At 40.6% G+C, this 26,423-nt stretch overlaps 1 protein-coding gene and 1 non-coding gene across 2 annotated transcripts in view; both read right to left on the bottom strand.

The window, feature by feature from the left end:
* The window catches only part of LOC126336794 (mRNA (2'-O-methyladenosine-N(6)-)-methyltransferase), a 144,678-nt gene that overhangs the window by 85,922 nt on the left and 32,333 nt on the right, over positions 1–26,423 (bottom strand). The window contains exon 6 of the mRNA XM_050000818.1: positions 22,581–22,812. Coding sequence (XP_049856775.1) covers positions 22,581–22,812 — 232 coding nt within the window. The remainder of the gene's footprint in view (positions 1–22,580; positions 22,813–26,423) is intronic.
* Positions 15,374–15,448, bottom strand: Trnas-aga (transfer RNA serine (anticodon AGA)). The gene has a single exon. It is a non-coding gene; the product is annotated as a tRNA-Ser (tRNA).

The following is a 26,423-nucleotide window of genomic DNA, read 5'->3' as shown; positions in this document are numbered from 1 at the left end:
CAAAACACTGTTCCAAGTATCTCATTTCTTTATAGTACTATTCTTCTGCCAAAATATTCATCAGTTTTCTGCTTATTTTTTACTTTTCTGGCCAACATTCACACCTTGTTGTTCATGTAACTGAATGTTAAAAAATTTACGCTAAATATAGTGTCACAAATTTCTCTTTTTGTTCCTGTATTTATTCCCACAGGTAGTCGTGACACTATGCTTTGTGAACCTCTCACATAACCTATTTTTAATTGAACTACTGTAAAAAAAACCTCTCATTAATCTACTGTATAGTTATCTACTCCCCATTAAAAATGATAAGGCCTGTTGACCTGTGTATATTTCGCTCTAAATAAGGGATTGATTTTTTTGTAAGTCTCAAACTATGGACAACAATTCTTTTTCAGTAGCTGTATAATTTAATTTATGTTTGTTAAGACCTCTACTTGCAAGAGCCGTTGTATTATGTTCTCCCTTACTGGGATCTCATTTCCCACAAAACAACTCATGCTCAAGCCCATATTCAGATGCATCTGTTCCTAGTTTGAAGGATTAATGCATTTTAGTATGACTCACAATTTTAGCTTCCAATAGAGCCTTCTTGATGTTGTTGAACACTTCTGTTACATTTTCATCCCATGCATATTGAGACTGTTGTTTCAAAAGATTCAAGATTCATTGATCCTTCATAGATTGACCATTTTACAAAACGTTTATAGAAGCCAGTTTAACCCCAGAAACGACATAATTATTTTACATTTCGTAACGCTGGGCAATCTTTTAATGCCTAAATTTGTTCCACACTGGGTTTTATCCCTTTCACTCCTACAATATGATGTAAAAACTTTCTTCTCTTACAAAATGAGGTTTACTTTATTTTATTATTATGCCATTTTCCTGCAATCTTTTCAATGTTTTGATAAGCAGGGTGCAATGTTTCCTTCATGGTTTTGAAACCAATAGTAGATTGAAACTTCCTGGCAGATTAAAACCGGTGTGCCGGACCAAGACTCAAACTCGGGACCTTTGCCTTTTGCAGGCAAGTGCTCTACCATCTGAGTTATCCAAGCACGACTCATGCCCCATCCTCTCAGCCTTACTTCTGCCAGTACTTCGTTTCCTATATTCCAAACTTCACAGAAGCTCTCCTGTGAACCTTGCAGAACTAGCACTCCTGGAAACAAGGACATTGCGGAGACATGGTTTAACCACAGTCTGAGGGACGTTTCCAGAATGAGATTTTCACTCTGCAGCAGAGTCTGCGGAACTATGAAGTTTAGAAGGTAGGAGACGAGGTACTGGAGAAGTAAAGCTGTGAGGACGGGGCGTGAGTCGTGCTTGAGTAGCCCACAAAAGACCATTGTCCCAAGTTCGAGTCTCGGTCCAGCACACAGTTTTAATCTGCCAGGAAGCTCCATATCAGCACACACTTTCCTGCAGAGTGAAAATCTCTTTCTGGAATAGTAGATTATCCACAAGCATTAATAGTTCCTGGGTTAACTCATTACCCAAAGCTTTGACTATGGCCCATACAAAAACTACAGATATATTCAAAACCAAAGGGGAGTATCCTAAACTGGTAAGACTTTCCATGAAAGCAAGAATGTCATACAAGGTCTAGAGTCTTTGTGTAGTGAAACCTACCAGTATCCATGTCTCAGATCCATTGAACTACGAAACTTTGTTTGTCTGAACTTAGATAGTAATTCTTCCATACTAACAGGTCTATCTCTCTGTGTTTTGATTTGTTTATTCAAAGTCCGAGCCTCTAATACCAAATGATGCCTCATTTGGTCTTCGTGCTGCCAACAAAGGATTATAATATGCACTCAGATTATGTTCTGTAATATCACTGTCAATCGTTTTCTGTATTTCTTCTTGTACTGCTAGGTGAAGATTTGTAGACACAGCATACAGTTTGTTGGAGAAAAAAGGAAGAAGCTTATCATCCTTTACCTTACAGACAAGTAGTCTGTAACCACTCCAGGTTTGTCCAAAAAATACTCACTGATACTTAAGTAATATTACTAATAGTCTCTTTCTCTGTTCGTGGGTTAATATGTTACATCCATGTGATTCAACTAAGACATTTTCTATTAGTTCATCCCTTGCTGTGAATTGTCTATCCATTGCTACTGTACCCATCTCCATAGTTGAGGTCACTAACACAAGCTTGTATGGTGGTGCTCACTCGACAGTAAGCTGGTTTGAATCCTGGTGGTGGATGAAATTTTCGCTGCTGGTATTTGGTGAGAAAGGGAAAGAGAGTCCTGGTCACCACTCCTTTTGTCAGTGTCCTGGATTAAAATTCCAAACCTCTCTACAGTGTCTCATGAAGTGGGGATATGTAACATTGCTGATGGTGATTTGTCCATTGAATGGGGACATTAAGCTTGGTGACACCCTAGGTGCTCTTGGCAAGGAGTAGGTTATTTTCCAGGTGACACCCTCTCCATTCTCACATCACCTCTGACACAGTCACAACACAACACAACACAACACTACACACACCCATTACAGTTGCCTCCACTTAACAGTACTGACCAATTTTTCAAAGACACTTCATAGGTACACTTAATATTTTTGCGGTACTACTCTGTTCCTCTACTCATATCAAAATCAAGTGAAACCAAGCAGCCAGTCTACACAAGCAGTACCTCTAAATTGCGATTTGGTACAACTAAAAAGACTGCTGAAAGGAAAGATTGTTAATAGGTAATGGTAATCTGGTTTCTTCTTTAATAAGCTTTCCTTTGCTCCCAGTTATTTCAAAAACACGGGTAGTGCTGGACAATATTATTTGTACTCATATTTACCATTAACTATTGTGATAACAAAGAGACTCCCAGAATCTAAATGAATATCCAATTCCCTGTCAAAAATATTTCCTGATACAATAGGTTTCATTTACTCCTTTTCCTCTTGATTTCCTTCCTTCAACAACCACTAACACATATGCCTAAATGTTGTTACAGCTACTAACTTTTCCACATGAGGGATTACTGTTTCACCGTCACATCCTGGATACTGCCCCCGGCTCCACAACATTCATCGTTTCCAAACGAATGGCTCAAACCCGAATCGTATGAAGGAGTATAAGAACATTTATTGTTCATATGCTTGTAGAAACTGTCAGGGATGGGTTACTTGCTGGACTCTTTCGCCTATCATTATTATGCTCCATTATTTTAAAAAATTTACTTTCATTCTTTCATTGGAATAGTGGTGGATAACAATTTCCTTCATTGTTATCTGACTGACTATCATCTCTGTTGTATAAACACAAAAAGTCATTAATAGTTGACCATCCCCAATACCAAATCTCCCTGCTTTCATGATAAGTTAATCTACCCACTAAAACTTTAACTAAGCCACGCTCATCTACTGAACAGGTCTCACTCAGTGTAAGTATTATATATTCCCCAACTCTTATTATAATACTATAGGTCAAGAAGCACATGTGTCAATTTTTGTTGAGCACTGGGAAATCAGTATTTCTTTTTAAACTTTTCCTGAAAATCGAACCAATATGTACTTTCTTCAGAATGAGCACTTTCCCACTCAGCTGTGTCATCCTGTGAATAACTTAGTGCAAAATCTATTCTCTTTTAAACAACCCAATATTTTGATAAAGCAGTTGTATCTCCACATCTGGCTTAAACTTGGGAAATTCTTTGGACAGATTGGTTCCATTTTGCAGCGACAACTCCTCTATCAGCTCAGCTGATAGTCCAGTATTTGCACTAAGCCACCTTTAATTTAAATCCTCCTTAGTTTTAGTTAATTCATGACAAATTTTCTGCAGTTCGCTCTATTTCTAACTGTTTCTGCATTAGAATGATGTGTCCTGACAAACGATTCAATCTTTTCTCATACATTATGATCAGTTAAATCAACTACATGCTCCTCTCAGCTAGCAAAATTACAGCCTGAATTAACAGAATCTCAGATAACAGCCACATCCAAATCTTTGCTTTGATCCAATGCTCTTAATTTTACTTGTGGGTTTGAGATTTGTCTGAGCGTTACATTAAAATCCTGCTCAGTTAATTTTCTTGGTTATTCTAAGTCCTTGCCCACATCTCTAAATTGCTCATTCACTTCTTTACAGACTAAATTATATTCTTTAATTACCTCAGAATTTAACTCCTCTATTAAGGTAGAAAGTTTCATCTGCTACTGTGAATCTTGTTTTTCCTGACAGGACTTGTTAATGTGCTGCTCGAGTGTGGTATTTGTTGTTTCTATTTAATTTTTTAATTCTGGTGCATTATTCTCAGTACAAGCAGTTAGTTTTGTTACATAAGTACTTAATTGCACACTAGAAGTTTTAAACCATTGTGGCAGATCTTTTGCATACACACTTCTAATCACCATTGGCATACAATAAGTACAATAACATGTGCATAATTAAACTTATCTTAATACTGTAATAATGATGGCCACAATGCTGTAGTACACCAGCAAACTATGTTTTTTCGATTACTTAAATTTCGATTACTTAAATATCCTCAAAATTCCTAAGTCGCAGTGCTATCAACTGCTTTTGCACGGCAGCATAATCTTGGCTGTTGACATCCGTTGCTAAGGACAACAGTTATCAATTCCAGTAAATCTTCATGGAAACATTACCAATCTTCTTCAACAATTTCAATTTCTGGTTATTAGTCTTACTCCTTATCAGTTTTATTCACTCCTAGCAGTATTTGTTTAGGGTTCTGTCACAGTCACTAGTTGTGATGTTCCTTGCTGGTTATAGTGATACTGATTGGTTAAGCATAGTTTGCTGGGGAGCTGCAAATTCCTATTTTCATTTGCTCACCCAGTTATTTCTTCACACTCACCAATATTTTTCAGTTGGAGTTTTATTTCAAAATGCAGCAGTTATTGCTGGAAGTTAAGAGTACAATACAATATCCAAATTCTTGAAATAAATTCAATGTTTCTCAGAAACAATGCATCATACATTGCAGTCTCATTTACAATGACTGTACATAACAAAGTTTGCTTATTATTTGGAACACCACAAATACATTCATATGGACTATGTCCAAAATGCCTGCTCAAGATTCCAATTGAATACAGATGAGTTTTATCTCTTGTTCCCTTGAAGTCATTGTGACTGTCACAGCTGCTGTTCTTATACAATTTGCATCATGTCTCCAAGGCAAAATCTGATGGCATGGAATAAACTGCCCAACTGGTAGGTACTGCAAACCTAATAAGATTGCTATCATCTTCCCACCTTGCAGATACATTGCATCCATCTACTACAGATATCATGCACACAAAGAAGGGGAAAAAATCCAAATGTCAGGGAGTACCAATTCATTACTTAAAAAGCTTTTTATGGTGGCAATAACCATTCACTGGTTCGCTACATGCTTGTGAAACACATCACATAACAAAAGTGATATGTTACAATAATCTAACAAAGGAAATGATCTGCCCCTCCACATCACCTTATTCAGCACCTATTTTCTTGGTGCTGAAGCCTTTTGGCAATTCTACGCTGGTGGATTATTGCAAGCTAAATGTGGCGTTCTTCAGTCCTTTTCCACTGCCTGATCGGCACACCTGTTTTCTTTGATTTGCAGGGGCACAAGTTTTTATGATCTTGTATCAGCCAAGTTTTACATGAGATTCTGCTCAATGAGGGTTCCAAGATATTACTGTACTCACTACTGACTGGAATCTCTTCGAATTTAATGGAGTACCCTTCAGCCTCTCGACTGGAGTTGCCATTCTGTCCCAGTTGCTGGACCTGATATTTTGGGATATCAAATTTAACCATGTGTACTACTACCTAGCCCATTTACTTATTTTTAGCCATAACCAGGAGGAGCAAGTCCATCAGTTGTGGGAAGTGTTTGCTTGATTAAGCAGAGCAAGTTAAATGGTGAAAAACGAACAGGTTAACGCTTTGACTGCTGTGGATGAGTTAACTCATCATGCTCCACCCCACCCAGGCGCAGCAGATAAATTTGGAGTGGAGGCATTCTGCTGGCCCTCTCACTGCTGCAAATGAGTGTAAGTGCACTGACACTGGAAACTCGGTGTTCTACATGTGTTGACATGCAGTGCTGAGTTTTACACACCATTCTTCCACAGCTTCTCTGTGTTCTGGCTGCCTTGTTCGAGTGTGTATCTAATGTTCACTGCTGTGGTCCCTCATTGCACATTCTGTCATTGCCTTGCATTTTTTCATCTGTATTAACTTCACATTCTCCTCTTCTATGAAAGAAATGTCATGTCACCACGGCTGCACTGATAGAAAGACTGTGAAAGTGGAAAGATGCTGGGTTTGAGGAACTTTATTGCTTTGTTTCTAACTGTCTTCTAATGTCGATTATAATTATCCGGGCTGTTATGCCATGGTCGGTTGATGAATTTTGTCTCAATTCACAACGTTTTGTTTCTGAATGGGGGAGACAAAACGTTGGGAATTGAGACAAAATTCATCAACCGACCACGGCATAACAGCTCGGATAATTATAATGGACATGATATTTCCGGCTGTGAAAGTCTACATTTTAGTGTATTCTAATGGCTTAAATTAAAAAGTTGACCCAGAGATACACATTTATACACTTCAATTTTCAGCGAAATTCTGTCTTGTGAGAGAGTTTTATTTTACATTTTGAGAAAGCTACACTTTAGTGACAACTCTGCAAGTACTGGATGTGACTGTTTAAAATTGGGCACACTGTCAGTAAAGCTTGTACATTGTTTCATAGCATATTAACCATATCAGAAGCTTTGCACCGACAAAAGTTTCTTGTAGTTCAAAGCCCAATTACCTTTTGAACAACTTGTTCCATTTCAGTGAAATAGATTCAGAGTAAAGGCATTTGTGCTACATGGTTGTCAGGCTGGATACATGTTTAATTTCATTGTATACACATGCGCAACAACAGAAACTGAGTTCCACAATTTAGGAAAAAGTGCTGCATGTAATCAACAACTATGAGATCTTATTTGGATTGGAGACAAGTTATGTATGTTGACAATTCCTCTGGCTTCACAACCATGGAACAACCACCACATGGGGCACTGTTATTGAGAATGGGTGTAACATGCCAAAACTGCAGAGGAAACTGAATTGAGGAGGAACTGAGCTTAAGTCAAACGACAATATGATTGCTGTCAACTGACGCAATGAAAGGGAAGTGAGGATGTTGAATTCATGAAGCATGGTTGAAGCAGAGAAGACTGACAGAAATACTGGTGAAAAACTCAATAAACATCAATGTATTGTAGATTACAAATCTAGTATAGGTACAGCTGACCATTCTGTCTAGCTGCTGAGCTCAGCAAGATCAGTGCATAAAACTGTGAAATGTTGTAAGAAACATTTTTTCATGTTCTATTTTTTGATAAGCAACTTATTCTTGTGACCAAATCTTTGTGGCTGGTGTTACAGCTGTCCTGCTGCAAGAAAATCAGGAGGTTAGGTGGAAAAGTAGTCTGTGCACAAGATGGAGGCACTTGTTCTGTTATTTGCCTTTGACAAGTTATGATTTTACTTGAAGCATAGGCCATGCCAAATTGAAACCAGTAATCAGGTCTTGACCTGGGTTTTGGCCCACCCTAGTCATATGGTAGGATAGAAAAAAGAAAGGAAGCAAGATTAGGGTTTCAAGTTCCGTTGACATTGAGGACATTAGAGATGGAGCACAAGGTTGGATTTTTTCAAGGCTGGGGAAGGAAATTGGCTGTGCCCTTTCAAAGGAACCATTCTCACATTTGCCTGGTGCTATTTTGGGAAATCATGGAAAACCTAAATTAAAATGATTGAATGCAGATCTGAACTGTTGTCCTCCACAATGTGAGTCCAGTGTGCTAACCACTGTGTCACCTCGCCTGGTGGTATGATAGCAAGGTGGGCTACTCAGATCTCAGCATCCCAATTGAAGTGAAGCATGTAAGGGGCACAAATAACAAATTTGCTGATGAACTAAGAAAGATGTTTCAGGACAATTCGGAAGGAGATGGAATCACGAGAATGGGAGAGCAGCTCCCAAGTTATGCTGTAGTTGATGTCTACAAGCAGTGTGGTTTCAGTTGCCTGAGACTAAAGTTGTGTGCGTGAGGTGCATTTGTGCGCGCACGCGCGACAAAGGCCTTAATGGCCGAAAGCTTTATTTGTGACAGTCTTTTTGTTGTGCCTATCTGTGACCAGCACCTCTGCTAAAAAATGAGTAGCAACTTTCCTTTTCATAGAGTTGTTACATTCCATCCTGGATTTTCCTTTGTCAAATGCTCACTTGCAACCATGCTTATTTGATTTTGTCACTTTCTTGGATAATGAATCTGGTCTGGAATGCCCTAATTTCCTTGCAGTTAACTTTTCCTGATAATTTTCTTTTTTGTTAGTGCTTAATACAAGTTCAACAGAGTTCATGTTGACACTTCACAGGAAAGCCAATTCCTGCACAGTAGACTACCGAATCCAAACACAAGCAATTGTTTGTGAAAATGATTAAATTCAAGTAGTATTACCTGCCAGCAAGGTCACTTGACTCGAAAACAAATGACGCACCCAGCGCCATAAGGGCCACAAGCACACTGTCTTCAACCTTCTCCCCCCTTTCGTCTCATTGGAACCTGCCTGCTCCTCCTCTCCCCTCCCCTATTTAAATGAATATCAGAGAAACCAGTGGGACAGCTTTTTGTGAATGTTCATATACATCTAAAATTACTGATAAACCATAAGACAATAGATGTCAGAAGCACCATTAAATGCCACCATCTCATAATCGACAATGATGTGTTTTATGGTTCTCAGAGTCTCAAATGGATTACTCTATGATAAAAACCAAAACTGAATGTACCATATCTCACTCAGAATCCCACAAAATAGGTTTTCTCTCAGTATAACATATACTGATGTCCAATCTAATTTTAGTATGCAGTGTGTGATTTCACATATCTGTGAAGTATGCTACCACCTAGCAAGATTTATGGCAAACGTAGATATAAAGTCTGCTGCAGTGTGCTACCACCTGGTAGTACTGATGTAAATTAGTAGTTGAGTGGTAAGGGCTAGCAGTTCACACCATAAACTGTGCACATTGTTTATCAAATCTGTATATATTTGGCCCTTACAGCAATTACATCATGCCAGTTGCGCATGCGCAGAAGCTTAAACATGCACAAGTGAAGTTGTGCTCAAGACCCTGATGTGAAGTTTCACAATTACTGCATCTACATTATGTTTAATAGCATTCAAAGAAAAATAACCAATAAATCCACAAGGTGTCAAAAGTTAGGGTGTTTACATGCTCTTGTGCTCTTACATAGCAGCCACCACTGATATTGTATAGTAAAGCCGGGAATGATCATCACCCCACCGAGTTGATTCCAACGCTTTTTGCCTAATCCATGTCACTTACAGGTGGACAGCCTGTAACTGCTGCCAAGATTTGTGATAGTTTATTTGGAAGGGTATGGATTCTGACACAAGGACAATGGTATGGGCTTGTAGAAAGTGTTCTATTAGGAAATCCCCACAGGGCACAAGGCAGGCTATGTTAGCTTCACAGCTAATGGAGAACCTATTAAAAATCGTGTACCACATTTTCTGATTATAAAATGAGGTTTTTCCCAAATTCATCATTCAAAAAAGCATGGTTATCTTAAACTCAGAGATTAAACTATATGTTATGCAATATATTAACTTATGGGTCATTGTACAGTTACAGATGAAGCTCTGGAAAATGAGGACACATGCAGATTAATTTTGAAGCATTCACAACGATTTGAGGGGGAATACTGACACCAATTTGGCAGTGAACTAGGATGAATGGGGGAGGGGAGATATGAGGAGGCAGCAAATTTCATCGTGCTGCCAACTGTGGTAATATATACTGTGTACCTTGGCTTTTTATGAACATCTATCACATTTAAACTGCAGTTTGCTGAATCCACTTGCAGTAAGAATTGAACTGACTTTAAAATTAAACAAATGATCAACAATAGTATACATTTCTGCAGTCGATGGAAAGAGCCTAGGCAGGAGCCAGTGGTGTACTTATGTGTTTTGTACAGCAATGTTGCTTCCTGTGAGGTATGATGCGAGTGAGAGGGTGGGGTGAGAGGGTGGGATGTCAGCTGCTGGTGTTACTCATCCAATGAGAGAGCAGCTGGCAGATGAGATGTCCAGTCAAAGAAATCCAGAAGGTAGTTAAACACTATCAAAATGGAAGTAATCCTAGACTAAAACTCCCAACAAATCTGATTATGCTCAGGCAGCAAGTATCGTATTTACTCGAATCTAAGCCGCACTCGAATCTAAGCCGCACCTAAAAAATGAGACTCGAAATAAAGGAAAAAAAAATTCCCGAATCTAAGCTGCACCTGAAATTTGAGACGCACCTCCAAATCGAAACAAAGTAGGTCCATTGTAATATGAGAGACAATTTAGGTCGAATGAATGACGATACACCTACAGTAGTTTGGTTCGAGTCGTTAGCTTAACAGTTAAGCTTTACCAGGTAACCCTTGCTATGCATCAGGTGCTCTGTTTGTATTTATACGGGTACTCTTCCTTTTTCACGTGCTTCGTCTGGTTTGAATCGATTGCTTATTTTGCTTTGATCTGATAAGTGCCGTTTTCTTTGTTATAGGTGTTTACGTCACTCTAAGCTGAAAATGCATTACTGTACTGTGTCATGCATTGTTTGTCGCATTCTAATAGTGTGTGTTTACGGCCTGTCGCCGCTCGCGGCATGGCTTGCTTTTGTGCGCGCTACCGCCGCTTACAATTAAAAAAAGAGGAATCGTCTCATTAGATAAACAACGGCAAGAGACTGCTATTTGTTGTTACTTACACTGCTGCTTTCTTTGATAATGATCAATAAGAACCAAATAATAGACTGCGTATGGTAGAACATGTTCTGAATAAGAGTTAGGCGAAAATTTTTCTCCGTTTGAAAATCTTTGCGGCCGCTTCTTTAGTACATCAAATTCTGCACAGAAATTCGAGTCATCTTAGATTTAAAAATCTAGTCAGTTGCCATGCTTCATTTCTGGCTGTATCACTATTAGGCATAAGAATAATACGAATATAAACATGACACAATACGTATATTCTTCCGCGTTTGCTGTTGTCTCTCTCTAGTTTCGTAGTTTATTAGGCAGACAGGATTTAAATGAGATAGCAGCAAACACGAAAGAATACATGGCAAAATGTTTATGTTCGTATTATTCTTATGGCGAAGAGAATACTGTATGTGATTCACATTTCATCACGTTCCTATTAGCAACCATCTCTTCTCCTATTAGCAAGCATCTCTTCTCACAGGTAGGAAAAAATTCAAAATGTAGATTTGGCCATATTGACAAACATCCCAAACAGTCTTGCCAGTCTGATTTTCGTAGTACATTGAAATTCTGCTACATTCGAAGATGAACAATACGGAATTTGTATTTACTTCGTTCGATAATGTATGAAAATGTAGTGGTTGAAACTCGGGGTGGAGAAAAAAAAGCTCGTCTTCCACCTACTTTTAAATTTATTTACTGACGCAGAGGTTTTGGCCCCAGTATTTATCTTTGTGCCTACAAAGCATGCCTGTGTAGCGCTACATATATTCGATGGCAGAAGTTAGTTGTGGCGGCACCTACCAACATTTTTCAGAACTTCTGCTTGCTTTGCACTCGATTCTAAGCTGCAGGCGGTTTTTGGATTGCAAAAACCGGAAAAAAAGTGCGGCTTAGATTCGAGTAAATACGGTACATGATCTAAACCAGCTTTTAAAGCTACTACTATGCAGGTTTTCAAGGAAAAATACAACAGGGCTAAGCAAACTTTTGAAACTGAAATTGTTAACCTAGGATCTTGGAAACTGATTGACAAAAACTGAAAAGGTCCAACAAGATGAACATGGACCCACTCAGCATAAGACATGATGGTAACATTATAAAAGACCCAGATACTATATGTAATATTTTTAATAACTACATTTTTGGTGAACAATCAACTCATGTTATTGATTTGCAGGTAGAGACATGATGCCATCTCACCCAGTGTACCGAATTTGAATTTGCGGAAGTGAATGAGCAGGAGGGGGCAATATACATGCTAAAGAAAAAAATTTCATCTGGATGGGGTGGTGTATCCAGTGCTATTACTAAAGTGTGCTAAAAAGAAATCTCTAAACCTCTTACTCACATGATTAACTGCAGCATTAGAGAAAACATGTATCCAACGGTTCTAAAAATGAGTGTAGTGAAACCAGTGTATAAAAAGGGAAGTAAGGAAGATGTCTCCAACTATAGACCAATATCATTAATTCCCACATGAAGTTTACTGTCTGTTGGACCAGAAGATGCAGACTGCAGGTATATTTTTGGACCTGACAAGAGCATTTGATGTGGTAAACAATAGGGTACTTCTTAAAAAGCTAAAATCTTATAGTATTGGGGAGCAAGCCATGAATCTTCTAACCACATACCTGCTGAATCGTAAGTAAAGCACTAAATTGTCATACAAACTAGATAATAAAATCATGAACTCCCAGTCCACCAGCGAACCTTATTACAAGGTGTACCACAGGGCTCAATCCTTGGACCCTTTCTCTTCCTTATATACATTAACGACATTGCACAACCCATTAACTCCCATATTGTAAGCTATGCAGATGACACGTCAATCTTATTCTATGGGAGTGAATCTAATGAGCTAGAATTTCTTGCTACTAGTGGTGTAACAGAAGTAACAAAATACTTCAATGATCAGGGACACAAGGTGAATGTCACAAAATCTCAACTACTGACATTTAAAACAGGCAGTTCTCACCACACCAATATGAATAGTGTGTGTAATTCCTCTGCAACAGAAAATGGTAACTGTAAATTCCTGGGTGTATATGTCGATGAAAATTAGCGGTGAACTTACCACATTAATTTCGTATGCGAAAAGGCAGTAGTGCCATATATCTCCTCAGCCAGCTCGCAAAGATGATTCCTAGCCAAGCACTGAAATTAGTATATTATGGAACACTTTATCCCTTTCTCAATTACGGAATTGAACTGTGGGGCTGAGCAGCTGATGTACATTTAAAAAGAATACTACTTCTACAGAAAAGAGCAATAAGACATATACATGGGATGGGACATAGAGATTCATGTCGTGAAGTGTTTGTGCAGTACAAATATCTGACAATATTTTTTACAAGTCAACGAACAGAAGCTATCAAGGGCAGTGATATACATGATCACAACACTAGAAGAAAGTGTAACTATTTCCATAACAGAACAATGTTAAAAATTGCTGATAGAAGTCCATATATCAGTGGTCTGATTTGATATAACAAGCTACCAAACTCTCTTAAGAACATACACGGGAAATGTTTTTAAAACATAATTAAAATCTTTTCTAATAGAAAAATGTTTATATTTTTTCAACGAATTTTAAGGTAATGATTGTAACATGAGGCATTAGCATATCGGTTGTAACATGATAAATGTAAAAAATAGATATAAGAAGCAACAGCTACAGAATATAGTGTATTTTATAAGTGTAAATATAACCATACTATTAAGTCTGACATTTGCAAAAGTCATCATTACAATGACTCCACACAAAGAAAATGTAAGTAAATAAATAAATAAATGTTTGGAAGCAAGAGCCAAAGGAATACTGTCACATTTTCAAACAAGCTGTGTCCTCAGGTCCTACCGTAAACGCAACCTCAGAAATTGCAACATATTCGGGAGAAACAACCACAGTTTTGTGACTACCAAGATTATAAATTTCATTGTTGTTCGTATATAAAAATACATTCCCAGATAATGATAAAAGTGGTGCTGGTTACTGAAAATAATGGTGCCACAGACAATTTGCTTCAAGGGTAATCAAAACAGGAAGTGAAGATAAAAATTAAAGTAAACCATTTCCCTTTGTTTATTTTACTTTTTCTTGTAATATCAAAATGTAGACAATCAATAAATGGTGTAAGATTAGACTAGGATAATGTTACCTTTTTTTAGGCAGATACTTCATACCAATAAAACAGTTTATAATTTTCATTAGTCAGAATATTTAAAAATAAAATTTTGTAATGGAGCGTCTTAAAAAAAGGGGGTCTGCCTTATCACCATAGTTGTCTTATACTCAGATAAATACAGTATGTGGATTTTGTGGGACCATTTTATTGCTCAAGTCTGACAGATAAGTATGCATCTGTTTGCATAGATGCATTTTTGAGGGTTTCTTGACTGTTTATCCCCATGCAGTCACAGTGTAGGCTGCTGTTAGTTGTTTGATATGCTTGTTTGGTACCTTTGCTCAATGCAAGATTTTGCTATTGGATAACTGTATCGGATAATGGTACTGCGCTCGATTCAGGGCATTCAAGTAGTTTCATTATGGGTTTGCTGTGAGCCACTCTACCACCACTTCGTATTATCCGAAACCCACATTCGCTGAGAAGGTCAGATGAAATTTTCATGTTTGCTAATCATGTACTATCACCCTTGAGATGAAAAACTGGATGATGATGATGATTTGGGTTGAGGGGGCACTCAACATCACGGTCATCAGCACCCTGATGAAAAATCAACATGAAATCTCATGGGTGGGGACGAAGGCTGTCCCCACATTTAGAGCAGTTTATAACGTACTAAAGTCTGCCGCCCTTCCCCACCAGTTTAGGGATGAGGCCTGATAGTTCACAAAATTCACTGGTATCGGTATCTATGAGGATGGTGGGCAGATCTCCAGTTAGACCACGGGCTGCCCTATTATCACTATACAGGACACATGTAGCCACAATATTCTCAACTAAAAGCAGCACGCCCAAAGCTTCACAGAAAGGTGAATACACCCACCCACACCCCCACGGAGAAGGACGCTATGTGTGTGAAAGGGCTATGCCCGATGCACAGTCTGGTAAGTAAAACCTCCTTCCAGCGGTGAGGCTGACACGAAATCAGCCAAGCTTTTGTGGTCAGTTTGAGTGACCGCAGTTTGCTGTCCGACACCTGCAACCATTCAGTCTCCCACTGACGCATGATTCATCTGTCATAAAATGAGATAACGGCGTACAACGGGATGGGACATTGATCGACAGCACCATCCCAACATGCTTCCTTGGCAGCTTTATCAGCCATGTCATTACCCTGTATCCCTGGCCAGGTACCCAGCAAAAGATCACTTCCTTGCCACTGCGTTGGATCCACTGTAAGCAGCCATGGATGAGCTGAATCACCGGATCTACCGGATACATTTGGTGAAGCGCTTACAGTGGACTAAGAGTCAGAACAGACAAGAAAACTCGTATGGTGATGTCTGTGAACCCTCTCCAGTGCTATTAGAATGCCATATAACTCCGCATGATAATTTGTAAATTGAAACTTCCTCGCAGATTAAAACTGTGTGCCCGACCGAGACTCGAACTCGGGACCTTTGCCTTTCTCGGGCAAGTGCTCTACCAACTGAGCTACCGAAGCACGACTCACGCCCGGTACTCACAGCTTTACTTCTGCCAGTATCCGTCTCCTACCTTCCAAACTTTACAGCTCTCCTGCGAATCTTGCAGAACTAGCACTCCTGAAAGAAAGGATATTGCGGAGACATGGCTTAGCCACAGCCTGGGGGATGTTTCCAGAATGAGATTTTCACTCTGCAGCGGAGAGTGCGCTGATATGAAACTTCCTGGCAGATTAAAACTGTGTGCCCGACCGAGACTCGAACTCGGGACCTTTGCCTTTCGCGGGCAAGTGCTCTACCAACTGAGCTACCGAAGCACGACTCACGCCCGGTACTCACAGCTTTACTTCTGCCAGTATCCGTCTCCTACCTTCCAAACTTTACAGCTCTCCTGCGAATCTTGCAGAACTAGCACTCCTGAAAGAAAGGATATTGCGGAGACATGGCTTAGCCACAGCCTGGGGGATGTTTCCAGAATGAGATTTTCACTCTGCAGCGGAGAGTGCGCTGATATGAAACTTCCTGGTAGATTAAAACTGTGTGCCCGACCGAGACTCGAACTCGGGACCTTTGCCTTTCGCGGGCAAGTGCTCTACCAACTGAGCTACCGAAGCACGACTCACGCCCGGTACTCACAGCTTTACTTCTGCCAGTATCCGTCTCCTACCTTCCAAACTTTACAGAAGCTCTCCTGCGAACCTTGCAGAACTAGCACTCCTGAAAGAAAGGATATTGCGGAGACATGGCTTAGCCACAGCCTGGGGGATGTTTCCAGAATGAGATTTTCACTCTGCAGCGGAGTGTGCGCTGATATGAAACTTCCTGGCAGATTAAAAATGTGTGCCCGACCGAGACTCGAACTCGGGACCTTTGCCTTTCGCGGGCAAGTGCTCTACCAACTGAGCTACCGAAGCACGACTCACGCCCGGTACTCACAGCTTTACTTCTGCCAGTATCCGTCTCCTACCTTCCAAACTTTACAGAAGCTCTCCTGCGAACCTTGCAGAACTAGCACTCCTGAAAGAAAGGATATTGCGGAGACATGGCTTAGCCACAGCCTGGGAGATGTTTCCAGAATGAGATTTTCACTCTGCAGCGGAGTGTGCGCTGATATGAAACTTCCTGGCAGATTAAAACTGTGTGCCCGACCGAGACTCGAACTCGGGACCTTTGCCTTTCGCGGGCAAGTGCTCTACCAACTGAGCTACCGAAGCACGACTCACGCCCGGTACTCACAGCTTTACTTCTGCCAGTATCCGTCTCCTACCTTCCAAACTTTACAGAAGCTCTCCTGCGAACCTTGCAGAACTAGCACTCCTGAAAGAAAGGATATTGCGGAGACATGGCTTAGCCACAGCCTGGGGGATGTTTCCAGAATCCTTTCTTTCAGGAGTGCTAGTTCTGCAAGGTTCGCAGGAGAGGTTCTGTAAAGTTTGGAAGGTAGGAGACGGATACTGGCAGAAGTAAAGCTGTGAGTACCGGGTGTGAGTCGTGCTTCGGTAGCTCAGTTGGTAGAGCACTTGCCCGCGAAAGGCAAAGGTCCCGAGTTCGAGTCTCGGTCGGGCACACAGTTTTAATCTGCCAGGAAGTTTCATATCAGCGCACACTCCGCTGCAGAGTGAAAATCTCATTCTGGAAACAGCTAGCTTGTTACCTCTTCACTGCCTAATTATTACATGTTTGTCTGTTTGTTGTATCTGCTCGTAGCAGGCAACACATCGCCCGTAACTGGCGAGCAGTCTGTACTCAGGGCCGGTTTTCCGTGCGCCACCCTATATTATTTCCCTACGATCAGCCACACAATGCTACAGTTGGCTAGACGAGGTTCTGCATAATCACAGAAATTACTTCTAAAAGTGTTTAAGAATTCTGTAATGAATAAAAACTCTATACTCCATCTTTCAGTCACCTACACTACTAGTTTTCAGTCTTTCATAAGAACCATATACCAAGCACAAATGAACGGTGAAAGAGTAAAAATGAATGGTTCCCAAAAAAGAACAAGTTTGCCCACCTCTAGTGGACAGCATCTAACATCCGGAGGTAGGAAGGATGGGCCGATCCATGGACAAGCTGCCATAGTCTTAAGTGTGATCGAACAAATGCCTTATAAAACTGTAGGAGGCAGGACCTGTCAGCTCCCCATGTTTTTCCACCAAGGCATTTCAAAATATTCAACAACCATAAGCCCTTTATTCATAAGTCTTTCAGGTGTAGGAACCATGTTAATTTTGAGTCAAATAATAAACCCAAAAAGCACACTGTGTCTTGAAATAATAAAATACGGTCCCCCCATTGTAAACTCTGGATGGTTAAAACTCCGACAAGCACGATTAAAATTGACACACACAGTCTTCTCAGGTGAGAATTGAAAACCAGTTGTCTGGGCCCAGGTTTCCAGCCTCCTAATGGTCAGTTGTAGCTGCCTCGTCGTCATCGTAAGATCAGAGGAAGAGTAGAAGATTGCAAAGTCATCCACAAAGTGCATTTGACAGGGCTCCTGACTGCATAGGAAATGCCATTGATAGCGATGGCAAACAATGTAACACTGAGGACACTGCCCTGGGGCACACCATTCTCCTGAACATAGCTATCACATATGGCATCACCAATGCGATAATGAAAACACCTGTCCTTGAGAAAGGATTGGATCAGAAGCGGCAGGCATCCACGTAGTTCCCATTCATGAAGTTGGTAAAGGATGTTGTACCTCCAAGTAGTGTCATATGCTTTTCCGAGGTCAAAAAACACACAAACTAAATGGTTTCGGTGTAAAAAGGACTCCCGTATCGTCGTCTTCAGTAGAATTAAGTTGTCAAGAGTAGAACGGTAGCACCTGAAACCACACTGGGAGTGGCTCAGGTAACCTCGGGATTCGAGCAGCCAAACGAGGCGCTGGTTGACCAAGCATTCAAGAGTCTTACCCATACAACTAGTAAAGGCGACACTCCGATAACTGTTAGAGATGCTCCAGTCCTTGCCTGGTTTCCAGAATGGAATTAAGATTGCCTCCTTCCAAATCGTGGGGTACTGTGCATCAAACCAAATCTGATTGAAACAAGAGAGGTGCTGACCTTTTGCTTCAGGGCACAGATGACAAAGCATGGTATAATGGATCTCATCAGATCCTGGAGCAGTGCCTTTGGCTGCAGATAAAGCTGATTCCAGTTCCCACATGGAGAATGGAAGGTTGTAGACTTCTTCATTACGTGAGACAAAATTGAGCTTCCTCGTCTCTGCAGTCCAATGGAATACCTGAACAGCAGGAGATTGTCTGGATGACTTAGTAACAGTAAAGAAGTGGTCAGCTAAAACGTGAGCCATCTCTTCTGGCATGTCCACCAAGATCCCATTATTTGACAAGGCCGTAAGGAAATGTGGACTACCCTTGCGCGAAATCCATCTTATTGATTCCCAAACATGCACAACAGAAGTGGGCCCCGATTGCCAATTGGCAGTCGTCATTCCACCACGATACAGGCCGTCGGCCGAGGTGTTTACTAGGCCTGGGGATAGACTCTGCGGCAGCCCTTTGGATCTGATGAGTGATATGGGCCACCGCCTCTTGTGCACAATCCTTTCATTCAAAAATATCCTGTTGACTGTATTATAACCAATGTACCCTTTGTATCATCCACCTGCGTGGTCTCCTGCTGGTCACTGTCCTAGGCGGCGAATCCACTGGGAAGTGGTCACTAGAATGTAAATCTGGAGCCACTTCCCACTGAACTGAATCTACAATAGCTGGGGAACAAAAGCAAAGATCAATAGCTGAAAAAGTCCCTGTAGCTGTGGAAAAGTGAGTCATCTGACTCGCGTTCAGAAGGCAGATATCCTCAGAATGGACGAGTCACTCGATCAGCCTACCCGTGGAGAACATTGTGGGTCGAGCCCAACAGCACACTTTGGGCATTGAAGTCCCCCACAAGAAGGAATGGGCGCGGGAGTGCCCGGAAGGGGTCTGCAAGTGCGTCCCCATGAGACACTTAAAGTAGTAAAGGAGTTTTGCTACTTAGGTAGAAAAATAACTGATGATGGTCGAAGTAGAGAGGATAGAAAATGTAGACTGGCAATGGCAATGAAAGCATTTCTGAAGAAGAGAAATTTGTTAACATCGAGTATAGATTTAAGTGTCAGGAAGTCATTTCTGAAAATATTTGTATGGAGTGTAGCCATGTATGGAAGTGAGACATGGACGATAAATAGTTTGGACAAGAAGAGAATAGAAGCTTTCGAAATGTGGTGCTACAGAAGAATGCTGAAGATTAGATGGGTAGATCACATAACTAATGAGGAGGTATTGAATAGAATTGGGAAGAAGAGGAGTTTGTGGCACAACCTGACAACAAGAAGGGACCGGTTGGTAGGACATGTTCTGAGGCATCAAGAGATCACAAATTTAGCATTGGAGGGCAGTGTGGAGGGTAAAAATCGTAGAGGGAGACCAAGAGATGAATACACTAAGCAGATTCAGAAGGATGTAGGTTGCAGTAAGTACTGGGAGATGAAGAAGCTTGCACAGGGTAGAGTAGTGTGGAGAGCTGCATCAAACCAGTCTCAAGACTGAAGACCACAACAACAACATGTGGCTTAGGTGGTAAGTCTATTGCTGACGGCTTCCAAGCAACATCAGCTGCAAGTGGAGCATTTCCCCCACAGGTAGAGAGACAAGTGCACATGCTAGTACTTGAATCTGTGGTCTGAGTTTGTGTGAAGGAATCACACTTAGCTATTGGTGTTTTAAGGGCTGATGCAAAAGAAGTGGCAAAAACCGGTGGTTGCATGGCTTTGTAAGCCTTTTTAGCTTCACCATAGGGTATGCATCTCTGTACTTTCAACTCTTGAATTTTCTTTTCCTCGTTGTAAACCCCACACTTTCTGCTCTACACTGGGTGATCCCCAGAGCAGCTAACACATTTCAGAGGAAGTGTACAAGAAGTCCCTGAATCGTGAGCAGAGCCTCCACAATTGCCACATGTAGCCTTCCTGTCACATCTCATAGTGGTATGGCCAAATCTTTTACATTTATAGCAGTGCACGGGGTTAGGAACAAACGGGCGAATCTTAAGGCGGATATAGCCGCAAGGATATATTGCGGCAATTCGGGATTACTAAATGTTAGAATAAACATTGCTGATTTTTCCAATTTGCCATTGACTCTCCTCATATAATTCTGCACCTCTTTGACACCCACATTCTTCCACTCTTCACATAACTCAGATCCGTCTCCATTATATCGGAGCAGGTAACCACGCCCTTACTATAGTTAAGGGTGTTATGCAATTCAGCCTCGATTGGGTAGTCACCTAAGGTCTTCAGTCCCAGAAGCTTAGATATTTGGGTGGATTTAGCAGTTTCTGCCAAAAGCGTACCATTACGTAGTTGTTTGACACTTTACAGAGACCCAGCAATACCTTCCAATGCCTTGTTAATATAGAAAGTGGATATCTTCTCAAAGCTTCCCCCATTTTGCTTGATTACAATAAAAGTTTTATGGCACACTAATGCCCGGTTACTATTACTCGGAGACTTCTTTTCGGGAGGACTGACCAATCAACCTGTCTTTGAGGAGGGGGTGTAGGTGTTGCCTGACGGTACACCCATCTCGTCAGGAGTAGTAGTTTCATGAGACAGTTCAATAGTGATCCCAGAAGACGCTAGGGAAACAACCGTCAACCCACGCAGAGCCCTGAATGCCTGAGAAAGCCTGATTCATCCGGGGTGCGGCAGGTGCCCCAGAGGTTGTTCGGTAAAGACTGTTTCACCTCAACAGCCATTCACCTCCTCAGCACATAGCACACCTTGAGATTGGGTTGTTTTTTTTTTTTTTTTTTTTTTTTTTTAGAGGTGGGTACCTTTCTTGCAGTCCAAGCAACAAAGCCAAGCCCCCCGTTCTCCGAAACAGACAACATTCCACCACTGCACCACATGGTGGTCGTTGAGTATGACTAGAGCTTATGGTGACAGAGGACTGATGGTGCTTACCAGTCCCCAGCTCAGAAACCCTGGGGTCACCAAGCCCTTACTCAGCAAACAAATGCTGAGCCCCTGAGGAGGAAAAATTGGAGTGGTTGCGTTCAAACACTGCCAAATTTGAGGCACATAAAGACAATCCAGTGGAACTTACATTTACTGGCAGCTGAATTCACCACTGTCTAAATTATGATCTACTGATGAATTAGTACCTACTGAGATAGCCCTAGAAGAGACTCAGGAAAAGTGGCATCGGGCAGGAAAAACAATAAAGCAGCCCATAGGCATCATAGGCAAGAAGCTTACATGAGGTATTTTGCCAGGGTTAATAATGATGGGGAAAATCTTATGAGAGTTTCAGGAACCTTACCAAATTCCTGAATTTGTACCTCCTGTGACAGTTCTTTCAAAGGACATTGCAACAGCAAGGAAGTGTCTAGGTCACACTTCCCAGAGCAAACCTGCATATGGCTTAGTCAGTATTATATTTAATGTATTACATGTACATTTGTTGGAAACATTTTTGTAAATTTCTTACATGGGGGGTGCCTAGTCTCAGGAGGGAAGATTGTGCAAATGAATTTGTGGCACAGCTGAGTTTCACCTCACTCGGCAGGAGGTGCCAGCAATGAGAGTGAAATTCTAGAAACTGAATGTTTCAATGAAATAGTGGGAAACTACAAAGATAATTTTTAATGCAATTTAGAAAGTATTAAAAGCCCTTTTTTTCCCAAGAAACTTACCGTAACACCTACTGCAAGTACTCTGCAAGTTCTTTGCGCCAATGCAGCCTCTTACACCTCATTACTGTGTACAGCAAAAACAATGGGTGCTTTTCTATCACATTTAAATGAAAACAGATTGTTGCAAAAGAAGAAGTGTCACTTATTTTCACTTATTACTTCCCTTTCTCAGAATAAAGAACGAATGTAATCTACTTTTGTTAACAGTTTCTGTTAACTGCTTATGAAAGTATCTAGAATATTAATAGCAATTTAGTCCTTGTTTCATGGACTCTCTTATCTTTCACTTACAAATGAACTTTCAACCCATTCACTCACTTTAAAACAAGTGTTGAAATATGGTTTTTAAAAAATATTACAATGGAATTCTTAAACCAGAAATCTTTATAAGGAAATACTGCTACACGGTAACTGCTTCAAACATGGACAAAATTTACCTCGATTCAATTGTCTTCTTTGCAGCTTCAGCATAACGTGAAAGTTGTTTTCTTGCATCTCCAGTAAACTTGGGCCGTACAAGCTTTATTGGTATATCATTCATTATTTCCCTATACATAGAAGCCGAAATCTCTGGAAAACAATTGCTTGGAAGCAAAGGATCACAACCTGTGTCAATAACTTTTCTCTCCATTAGCCAACGATTGAATGAATCCTTAGGTGCATCGATTGCTGGAAAAAGAAAAGAAAGTATTTTTCAATAAATACTTAAAAATAATAATAACACATAGAACTGATTTTTTGAAACACTGATGCTTCCTATGTAAGAGACCTATTTGAAAAATATTAAAATTAAATCATAATATGAATATCATATAGAAAGTGGCTTAGTTAAAGCATGTTTAAGTGATGTGTTGAAACAGTCACACAGAACCACATTTATGCTGTATGTGTGTATGTGTGTGTGAGGGGTGAGGGGAGAGCAGGTAACTCTTACCATACACAACAATAAAACGGCAAGAAGTTCTATCCGTTGAGGAGTTTCATATAATCTAATTCCCTTCGTACAAGTTCTACTAGGTTTACGACAACCATTAACAATGCTATTAACATTTTTATAAATACTTACATATTGCAAAATCTCATCTCTTACCCCCTATATACCCTTTGAGATCATGATTATATTTGATAATCATGATGGATGACAAAAAACATGGAAATGATAGAAAATGTCAAAGATAAAACATGAAAAAACAACTGAGGAATTCAAGAATTATGTAAGTAGTACAGACTGGAAGGAATTACACAATACAAATGGTTTAAATGAAAAATATATTAATTAGTCTACTACTGTGAAACCTGTTACCCTAAAAGATAAGTATTTGCATAATTTTGGAGATGCTGTGCCCCTTACATTTGGCACCCAAAAACTGTCCGTGATCCAAAGTGCTGATATAGCACATCTCCCCACCCAGATTTGTATAACTCGGCAGCAGTAATGACAATAATCTCCCAACTATCCAAGTCAACTATCCAGCTTGCAGATTATTTGTGCATAGTTCAGCAATTTTTCAAAAAATTAAAAATGAAGCCTTATTTCAATAATCAGAAAAAAAATTATGTTTGGAATACAAATTTCTGGTTGTTATAACATCCACAGTGACACCTATGAACTTGGATGTGATCAAAAGATAACATGAAATGTGTGTTTGGTAGAGAATGTGAGTCGGAATAAAATTTTTATTTATTTTTATTTTTTGGCAGCGATATCTTGATTTCGCCTCTTTCCATCACTGGCGGCGGGGTATGTCTACTGCGCTAGAGGGCGGTTACGGCACCTTCTCGCGCACGCGTTGTGGGTCTTCTGCGGCCTATATAGGGGCCGCCGCTTGCGCTGGGAAGTCAGTTCCGGCGAGATCGTGCACCAGCACTCTCACCTGAAGATGGCGGCCAGTTGGACCGCAGAAATATTCTGTCATGAAGACGTTATGATCCGGCTGCATACCCGAGAAGAATATTATCAATTATTACGCCGGGAAAGCCTTCGTAGTCACAATGTGAGCATAGATAAAAAAAATTGAAAAACCCATTATCATGCACATCAAGGCATTGAAGTGCTTTACTGTTATTAGAGAATGCAGGACAAAATCCATTTTCTAAACCAATGTCTCAACTCTCCAAAATATGGGAACTACAGTCAAGGAAAAAGTAGATGAAAAAAATACTTTTGATCATGTTGAGTCCACATCTGACATTAGCCTTAATGATTAATGATAACCACCTCACTTGTATTTCTACACACTTATTGTGTTATGGTCGGTTTTGTTTATTTGAACTCAGCAACCTGAAGATGTTCAAATAATAAATGTGTAACAATATAGCTGACACGGTTTTCATTAATCTTTAACATAAATGAAAAAATAAGCTGAAAGTAAGTGACACAAAACATATTGTGTAATTGTATAAATAAGTTGTCAGTTTCCAGTGGGTAATTAGCAACTAATGTAGAATGTTTCATTAACAAATTAAATAGCAGTATCGTGTATTACAGATGATCTATGTTTGTTGGTTATTTGGGCTCTGCATTAATCTAGATAATTGGGACTTTGGTGCACAGCAAGCCATTAAAATGCTGCCTCAGGGCAAAAGCAGCCAGGACCACTCATGAGCTCGCCTGTGAGCAGGTGCAGACAGCATAGGATACTCATCATGTAGTCCTATTGCAAGTGCTCTACACATGCTTGAGCCACTTGGCCATTCTCATGCACAGCCTCTTGGCCAGTGCAGTATGATTGCGTAGGCTACAGCTCGGCTGCCAAACTGCCCACACATCAGCCATTTTCCCACGGCTGATTGTGAGTGCCCGACTTCCTATGGGACAATACTCTACTGACTGTAACACCAGAAGTGCTATATCTTCAATGCACTAGCTATCTCTACAACTGCTCATAAGCATGTATTTAATTCTAGGTCATCAGAATACTGAAACGTGTTTTAACTGGTAAAAACTGTAGCAGTGAACACAGTCTGGGGGGGGGAGGGGGGGGGAGGGAGGGAGGGAGGGAGGGAGGGAGGGAGGGAGGGGGGAGGGAGGGATGGAGGGAGAGAGGGAGGGAGGGAGAGAGGGAGGGAGGGAGGGAGGGAGCGAGAGAGAGGGAGGGAGCGAGAGAGAGGGAGAGGGAGAGATTATCTTTTAAACGAAAATAATGAGTTGATTGCAGACGGCTCCCAAGCTGCAGACTATTTTTATACTTCACCAATTATCAGATAATTTAGGACTGGATAGTGTCTTAGTGAATGACCTATACTTGTATGTTCTAAGAAAGAATTCCAAAAGTTTGATAAAATTTGAGTATATCTAGTAGTAGTTTTTAATGTCATCAGCATTTAAAAAAAAAAAAAAAGAAAAAAAAATCACCTCTAATTATTTACAATGAAATATAAAATAAGCTAATGTTGTTCATCTTCACATAGCAATATACAACACCGCTTATGCAATGTTTCACAACAGACATAAATACTTTACCATCAACCCATTTTAGAGGAAATGAGATACAATGGCAAAAGTTACTGACCTCCTGCTATCAGCATTAACAAAAATGAAAATGGTATGTATAAATACTGAATATTGACCTCATTCAGTACAAAACAACAACATTAGTACCATTTTACATCAAAAAAGCTTTTGAGCACTACTTTTCTAACAAAAGAACTCACATTCTCTCTCTCTCTCTCTCTCTCTCTCTCTCTCTCTCACACACACACACACACACACACACACGTACACTCATACACTCACATGGCCATGGTAACACTGATTAATTATTGATACTTGATCACTGAAAGCAGTTGATTGAGCTGATGGAGGTGGGGAGGGGTTAGGGAAGGACTCAGGGGGGTAGCAGGAAAGAGGTGGGTCTTTGGACAAATGATTCCATCTCTGCATAAAAACACTGCAGAGAGTAGAGCAAAGAGAGATGTAGGAAAAAGGAGAGAAGCAAATAAGGGGGGGGGGGGGGGGGTGCGGAATGAGAGAAACAGAGAAAGGTGATAATGAAGAGGGATAAAAGGAAGGTAGAGGGGTTGAAAAGAGGGGAGAGAGGAGAGGTGGAGATAGATAGAGGGAGGGAGGGAGGGAGAGACTACCCACATTCGAAGAGGGGGGAGGGGGAAGAGTGATGGGAGAATGGCATTGCATGTTCTGGATGCAGAAGGACTGATGTGGACAAAAGAGAGAAGGGAAAAAGGAAAGGTGAGGCAGTAGAACAGGTTAGCTGAGTTAGAGAAACTTGTGCTGAAAAGGAGTATCCAGATGACCCAAATGGTGGTGTAGGGCCAACATG

The sequence above is a fragment of the Schistocerca gregaria genome, chromosome 2 (assembly GCF_023897955.1).
Source record: "Schistocerca gregaria isolate iqSchGreg1 chromosome 2, iqSchGreg1.2, whole genome shotgun sequence".
NCBI classification, from domain to species: Eukaryota; Metazoa; Arthropoda; class Insecta; order Orthoptera; family Acrididae; genus Schistocerca; species Schistocerca gregaria.
This window is presented reverse-complemented; position numbering and strand designations above follow the sequence as displayed.